Genomic DNA, 8,326 nt, shown 5'->3' on the forward strand with positions numbered 1-8,326 from the left:
TGATTCCAATGATGGACTTGACTGTGAATTCCCTGCTGTCTATGGTGGTTTACATCTGTTGTACCTGGGCAATACCTGCTCAGGTAATCACTAGTGCAATTTAAACCTGTTGTAGCCAAACTGTTTAATGTTTGAGTTTTTTTTTTTTTTATATATATATATATATATATATATATATATATATAAAAGTAAAATTATATTTCTCTGTATTTTGTAGAGTACCTCAGTGAGCTCCAAAAGGCTCCCCAAGAGTTATTCAGGTAAAAAAAAAAAAAACACAGAATAATATTACTCAACATTTCATAGTACAAGAATACCACGATTATTAACATCTTCTATGTTTCAGATGATCACATTCTACGCAGTGAGATGACAGCAATGGATCAAATCATAGAGGCCAATGAGTGCCAAGGTAAGAAAACCCTTCATTGTTTTTTTAGCTCTAGGTCTATAGCCCTACACTAGGCAAAAACACAGTGCTGTGGATTCACAACCTGTCTCAGTGGACTAATCACGTGGCTGGTGACGCGACGCACTTCCTCGTTGTCTCCGTACCACTGCACTGTTTGTCGCTACTTGGCTACCTGCCAAACGTTTTACTCTTAATAACTATTTCAATCGAACTCTGTATTTAATAAGTTTACCGGAAGTGAGGGGGAAGTTTGGAAAATCTAGAATCTTTCTAGAGCTCTTATTTTTGGAGAAGCAATGGCGGAAACATTGTACGATTTACATTTTACATTTTAGTCATTTTAGCAGACGCTCTTATCCAGAGCGACTTACAGTAGTGAATGCATACATTTCATTTCATGCATTTTTTTTTTTGTACTGGCCCCCCCGTGGGAATCAAACCCACAACCCTGGCGTTGCACACACCATGCTGGCGTTGCAAACACCATGCTCTACCAACTGAGCCACAGGGAAGGCCGTGTAGAGACCTGTGAGTCTGTAGAGTCACATTTGGTGAGATTGAGGGGACGATGGGGTGTGAAAAGGGCCAAAATTGGAAATGAACAACAGTTTATAGTTGGAGTGTGATTCACAAGCAAGGATGTTTTTTTTGGGTGGGGGGGGGGGGGGGGTGACCCATTTGCGCTCTCGAAGATGGTAAAGGACGAACGGGTTTGAGTGACCAGGAACTGTATGATGCTGATTTCACGTTTGTCAAAAGCGTAAAAAAGAGAATGTTCTGTCGCTCGACAAGATTGGAGTCGTATGATGTGGAAAGCTATGATTTTCAGATTAGGGCACCGGTTAAAAGTGTCTCTCTCTGGCGTCTCGTCGGACATAGAGGCTGTGTGGTCTTAAGGATAACATTCAGGCAGTGGTAGACGTACGTCGATTTGAATTAAATGATCGACGGAAAGAAGGAGCAAAACCTTTCGGATTTACCGTTTTGATGAAATAGTTCTCTCCGAATGTATATAAAACGTGTATTACGTGAGATATGCAGTGAGACGATATGTACAGAAGCCGCTGCAGTGTTACAATTGTAAAAAAAAAAAAAAAAAAGTTTGGACAACTGGCAAGTGTTTTGTTGAAGGAATAAATAATGTAGTCGTTGAAAAGTCTTGAAGCATGTTGTTGTAATTGTGATGGGAATCGCGTTCCCGGACCTGTACGGATGAAGGAGGTTACAGTAGATTGGATCAGAGATATCAGAGAAGCTCACAGATCACTGCACCTGTACATCATAGCCCATCTATAATTTAGCCCAAACAACTACCTCTTCCCCTACTGTATTTATTTATTTTATTTATTTTGCTCCTTTGCACCCCATTATTTCTATTTCTACTTTGCACTTTCTTCCACTACAAATCTACCATTCCAATGTTTTACTTGCTATATTGTATTTACTTTGCCACCATGGACTTTTTATTGCCTTATCCTCCCTTATCTCACCTCATTTGCTCACATTGTACATAGACTTATTTTTCTACTGTATTATTGACTGTATGTTTGTTTTACTCCATGTGTAACTCTGTGTTGTTGTTTGTGTCGCACTGCTTTGCTTTTTATCTTGGCCAGGTCGCAATTGTAAATGAGAACTTGTTCTCAACTTGCCTACCTGGTTAAATAAAGGTGAAATGAATAAAATCCAATAAAAATATCCAGCAGGTCTCCTATGTGGAGGCAGTGAAAATAGCTGAAGTAGAGATGAGATGGCAGTGGTTGTCCCACAGTCTGCGGTAGACTTGGTGATAAATTGCACTAGTCAATCATTGTGAAGATGACAAAGTGATTTCTGGATCTCCAGGACTTTACAGCATTATTAATGAATGAAGAGTTTCCCTCTCCCAGGATCCTGAGTGAAGAGTACATTTTTTTTATTATAATTGTTTCTTACATTTTCGGGTCCGTTATTAAGAGAATGTAGATGAGTACGAGGCCGGTCACGACCTCAGTACAGTAGGGGGCAGTGTATGCACCTGTTAGTTGGTTTGTGGTCCACCAATTAAAAAACTCAAAGAACAAGGATGTTTAGCAACATCTTAGTGTTATAACCCAGACACTTTATCTGGACAAAAATCTGTAGGACCTCCTCCTCCTGCAAACCCCCCCCCCCCAAAAAAATAGTAACATTGTCATTTCTGTGTCCGACCTCACTAATGCTCTTGTGGCTGAATGGAAGGAAGTCCCCCGCAGTAATGTTCCAACATCTAGTGGAAAGCCTTCCCAGAAGAGTGGAGGTTGTTACAGCAGGAAAGGGGGGGACCAACTCCATATTAATGACTTCCCAGAAGAGTGGAGGCTGTTATAGCAGCAAAGGGGGGGGACCAACTCCATATTAATGACTTCCCAGAAGAGTGGAGGCTGTTATAGCAGCAAAGGGGGGACCAACTCCATATTAATGACTTCCCTGAAGAGTGGAGGCTGTTATAGCAGGAAAGGGGGGACCAACTCCATATTAATGACTTCCCTGAAGAGTGGAGGCTGTTATAGCAGCAAAGGGGGGGACCAACTCCATATTAATGCCTTCCCAGAAGAGTGGAGGCTGTTATAACAGCAAAGGGGGGGACCAACTCCATATTAATGACTTCCCAGAAGAGTGGAGGCTGTTATAGCAGCAAAGGGGGGACCAACTCCATATTAATGACTTCCCTGAAGAGTGGAGGCTGTTATAGCAGCAAAGGGGGGACCAACTCCATATTAATGACTTCCCTGAAGAGTGGAGGCTGTTATAGCAGCAAAGGGGGGGACCAACTCCATATTAATGACTTCCCAGAAGAGTGGAGGCTGTTATAGCAGCAAAGGGGGGGAACCAACTCCATATTAATGCCTTCCCAGAAGAGTGGAGGCTGTTATAGCAGCAAAGGGGGGACCAACTCCATATTAATGCCTTCCCAGAAGAGTGGAGGCTGTTATAGCAGCAAAGGGGGGACCAACTCCATATTAATGCCTTCCCTGAAGAGTGGAGGCTGTTATAGCAGCAAAGGGGGGACCAACTCCACATACTGTTGGCCTTGTACATTAGCAGTAATACACCTTGTAGACATTACAAGCAGCATATCATCAATGGAGTTTAAAAACAAAAATTGGTAAGAAGGATCTGCAGATATCCACAAACGTTCTGTTTTGGCCCTGGGTCAAATGGATCTGTCTGCCATCGCACTGTGATGCTCCAGGTACTATGGAGGAGGTGACTAGCGGTGGTTACATCACTGTGATGCTCCAGGTACTATGGAGGAGGTGGCTAGTTGTGGTTACATCACTGTGATGCTCCAGGTACTATGGAGGAGGTGACTAGTGGTGGTTACATCACTGTGATGCTCCAGGTACTATGGAGGAGGTGACTAGCGGTGGTTACATCACTGTGATGCTCCAGGTACTATGGAGGAGGTGACTAGTGTTGGTTACATCACTGTGATGCTCCAGGTACTATGGAGGAGGTGACTAGTGGTGGTTACATCACTGTGATGCTCCAGGTACTATGGAGGAGGTGACTAGTGTTGGTTACATCACTGTGATGCTCCAGGTACTATGGAGGAGGTGACTAGCGGTGGTTACATCACTGTGATGCTCCAGGTACTATGGAGGAGGTGACTAGTGGTGGTTACATCACTGTGATGCTCCAGGTACTATGGAGGAGGTGACTAGTGGTGGTTACATCACTGTGATGCTCCAGGTAATATGGAGGAGGTGACTAGTGTTGGTTACATCACTGTGATGCTCCAGGTACTATGGAGGAGGTGACTAGTGGTGGTTACATCACTGTGATGCTCCAGGTACTATGGAGGAGGTGGCTAGTGGTGGTTACATCACTGTGATGCTCCAGGTACTATGGAGGAGGTGGCTAGTGGTGGTTACATCACTGTGATGCTCCAGGTACTATGGAGGAGGTGGCTAGTGGTGGTTACATCACTGTGATGCTCCAGGTACTATGGAGGAGGTGACTAGTGGTGGTTACATCACTGTGATGCTCCAGGTACTATGGAGGAGGTGACTAGTGGTGGTTACATCACTGTGATGCTCCAGGTACTATGGAGGAGGTGACTAGTGGTGGTTACATCACTGTGATGCTCCAGGTACTATGGAGGAGGTGACTAGTGTTGGTTACATCACTGTGATGCTCCAGGTACTATGGAGGAGGTGACTAGCGGTGGTTACATCCCTGTGATGCTCCAGGTACTATGGAGGAGGTGACTAGTGGTGGTTACATCACTGTGATGCTCCAGGTACTATGGAGGAGGTGACTAGTGTTGGCCTCTATACTTCTCAGCATTTCGAGGACCATCTAATCCAGCATGGGCTCAAGTCTGTCCAGGATTGGTACCAATGGTAGATCTACCTTTCTTGATGATTTTGTTTAGCCTGTTTGCATCCTCCCTAGTGATGTTACCCTGCCTTAATATGCGTATTTCTCCAATACTCAGTTGTCCTGTGTCTGCACAGAACCAGGACATAGAATCAATGGAGACGCTACAGTTTTTTTAATCCTGTATCTCTCGATACATTCACGAAAATAGCAATGGCCAGCTGGACCCTATTCCAACTACTGAAAGAGCTGCTTCCTGTGCTCGGCCCTCCTATGTTGAACATAATAAACGGCTCTCTATCCACCGGATGTGAACCAAACTCACTGAAAGTGACAGTAATAAGCCTCTCTTGAAAAAGCCAAACCTTGACCCAGAACATTTTTAAAAACGATCGGCCTATATCGAATTAACCATTCTTCTCAAAATGTTTTGTAAAAGCTGTTGCGCAGCAACTCACTGCCTTCCTGAAGACAAACAATGTATACGAAACGCTTCAGTCTGGTTTTAGACCCCATCATAGCACTGAGACTGCACTTGTGAAGGTGGTAAATGACATTTTTATGACGTCAGACCGAGGCTCTGCATCTGTCCTCGTGCTCCTAGATCTTAGTGCCGCTTTTGATACCATCGATCACCACAATATTTGGGAGGGTTAGGAAACCCAAATTGGTCTACATGGACAATTTCTGGCCTGGTTTAGATCTTATCTGTCGGAAAGATATCAGTTTGTCTCTGTGGAAGGTTTGTCCTCTGACCAATCAACTTTACATTTCGGTGTTCCTCAAGGTTCCGTTTTAGGACCACTATTGTGGTCTCAACCTTTAAGTCTTTACTGAAGACTCATCTCTTCAGTAGGTCCTATGATTGAGTGTAGTCTGGTCCAGGGGGTGCGAAGGTGAACTGCAAGGCACTGGAGCAACGAACCACCCTTGCTGTCTCTGCCTGGCCAGTTCCCCTCTCTCCACTGGGTTTCTCTGCCTCTGACCCTATTACAGGGGCTGAGTCACTGGCTTACTGCTGCTCTTCCATGTCGTTCCTAGGAAGGGTGCGTCACGTCAGGCCCATCTTTTTTTCGCAATATTGTATTTAAGTCACGGTATCTTCTTGTCGTGTTTTGCGCCCCCTCAGGCTTGTGCGGTGGAGGAGATCTTTGTGGGCTTTAGTCAGCCTTGTCTCAGGGTAGTAAGTTGGTGGTCTGTTGATATCCCTCTAGTGGTGTGGGGTCTATACTCAGCCTGGTGGTCTGTTGATATCACTCTAGTGGTGTGGGGTCTATACTCAGCCTGGTCTGTTGATATCCCTCTAGTGGTGTGGGGTCTATACTCAGCCTGGTCTGTTGATATCCCTCTAGTGGTGTGGGGTCTATACTCAGCCTGGTCTGTTGATATCCCTCTAGTGGTGTGGGGTCTATACTCAGCCTGGTCTGTTGATATCCCTCTAGTGGTGTGGGGTCTATACTCAGCCTGGTCTGTTGATATCCCTCTAGTGGTGTGGGGACTATACTCAGCCTGGTGGTCTGTTGATATCCCTCTAGTGGTGTGGGGTCTATACTCAGCCTGGTGGTCTGTTGATATCCCTCTAGTGGTGTGGGGTCTATACTCAGCCTGGTCTGTTGATATCCCTCTAGTGGTGTGGGGTCTATACTCAGCCTGGTCTGTTGATATCCCTCTAGTGGTGTGGGGTCTATACTCAGCCTGGTGGTCTGTTGATATCCCTCTAGTGATGTGGGGTCTATACTCAGCCTGGTCTGTTGATATCCCTCTAGTGGTGTGGGGTCTATACTCAGCCTGGTCTGTTGATATCCCTCTAGTGGTGTGGGGTCTATACTCAGCCTGGTCTGTTGATATCCCTCTAGTGGTGTGGGGTCTATACTCAGCCTGGTCTGTTGATATCCCTCTAGTGGTGTGGGGTCTATACTCAGCCTGGTCTGTTGATATCCCTCTAGTGGTGTGGGGTCGATACTCAGCCTGGTCTGTTGATATCCCTCTAGTGGTGTGGGGTCTATACTCAGCCTGGTCTGTTGATATCCCTCTAGTGGTGTGGGGTCTATACTCAGCCTGGTGGTCTGTTGATATCCCTCTAGTGGTGTGGGGTCGATACTCAGCCTGGTCTGTTGATATCCCTCTAGTGGTGTGGGGTCTATACTCAGCCTGGTCTGTTGATATCCCTCTAGTGGTGTGGGGTCTATACTCAGCCTGGTCTGTTGATATCCCTCTAGTGGTGTGGGGTCTATACTCAGCCTGGTCTGTTGATATCCCTCTAGTGGTGTGGGGTCTATACTCAGCCTGGTCTGTTGATATCCCTCTAGTGGTGTGGGGTCTATACTCAGCCTGGTCTGTTGATATCCCTCTAGTGGTGTGGGGTCTATACTCAGCCTGGTGGTCTGTTGTTATCCCTCTAGTGGTGTGGGGTCTATACTCAGCCTGGTCTGTTGATATCCCTCTAGTGGTGTGGGGTCTATACTCAGCCTGGTCTGTTGATATCCCTCTAGTGGTGTGGGGTCTATACTCAGCCTGGTCTGTTGATATCCCTCTAGTGGTGTGGGGTCTATACTCAGCCTGGTCTGTTGATATCCCTCTAGTGGTGTGGGGGCTGTGCTTTGGCAAAGTGGGTGGGGTTATATCCTGCCTGGTTGGCCGGGGCCACAGGGTCCCCCGTCTCCCCCCCCCCCCCCCCCCCCCTCAGCCTCCAGTATTTATGCTGCAATAGTCTATGTGCCGGGGGGGGGGGGCTATGGTCAGTCTGTCCCATCTGGTGTAAATCTCAGTGCATTCAGAAAGTATTCAGACCCCTTGACTTTTTCCCACATTTTGTTCCGTTACAGCTTTATTCTAATATGGATACCTCCTATGTACCCTTGTTGTGTTGTCTCTGCCATCCTTAGCTGCCCAGCATCCAGACGGCACTAGTTTCAGGGATGGCGATATCGCTGTGACTTCCGGGAGGCGCTCTAAAGTCTGTTTCGCACGCAGCTGTCTGTGGTCCAAGTCAGTGGACGGACATGTCTATGTTGCGTACAGGCTCTCGTTGGACTACAGTAAGTTACTTGTAGGCTACACAGCGGTGTTTCAGAGTACTGTTGGTCCTGTACCTTTCCACTAATATGTGCTGTGTGTGTGTGTATATACAGTTGAAATCGGAAGTTTACATACACCTTAGCCAAAGACATTTAAACTTAGTTTTTCCACAATTCCTGACATTTAATCCTAGTAAAAATGTCCTGTCTTAGGTCAGTTAGGATCACCACTTTATTTTAAGAATGTGAAATGTCAGAATAATAGTAGAGAGAATGATTTATTTCAGCTTTTATTTATTTCATCACATTCCCAGTGGGTCAGAAGTTTACAAACACTCAATTAGTATTTGGTAGCATTGCCTTTAAATTGTTTAACTTGAGTCAAACGTTTCGGGTAGCCTTCCACAAGCTTTTTGTCCCATTTGTCAAACCCAACTTATTGTGGGAAAACATCACACAATAGTAAAATTTCATTGACTGATTGAACCTTGTCTTCTTGAATGTGTTTCTCTCATCCCTTTTCCCTCCACAGGTGATCTGGATCAGAGGATAA

At 45.6% G+C, this 8,326-nt stretch overlaps 1 protein-coding gene across 1 annotated transcript in view; it reads left to right on the forward strand.

Moving 5' to 3' along the window:
• Window positions 1–8,326, forward strand: part of hce2l2 (high choriolytic enzyme 2-like 2) — an 11,535-nt gene continuing 3,209 nt past the window's right edge. The window contains exons 1-5 of the mRNA XM_014165795.3: window positions 1–83; window positions 218–260; window positions 347–412; window positions 7,642–7,794; window positions 8,306–8,326. The exon at window positions 8,306–8,326 is cut by the window's right edge and continues 97 nt beyond it. Coding sequence (XP_014021270.2) covers window positions 9–83; window positions 218–260; window positions 347–412; window positions 7,642–7,794; window positions 8,306–8,326 — 358 coding nt within the window. The 5' untranslated portion in view covers window positions 1–8. The remainder of the gene's footprint in view (window positions 84–217; window positions 261–346; window positions 413–7,641; window positions 7,795–8,305) is intronic.

The sequence above is a fragment of the Salmo salar genome, chromosome 21, assembly GCF_965601325.2.
Source record: "Salmo salar chromosome 21, fSalSal1, whole genome shotgun sequence".
Classification (NCBI taxonomy): domain Eukaryota; kingdom Metazoa; phylum Chordata; class Actinopteri; order Salmoniformes; family Salmonidae; genus Salmo; species Salmo salar.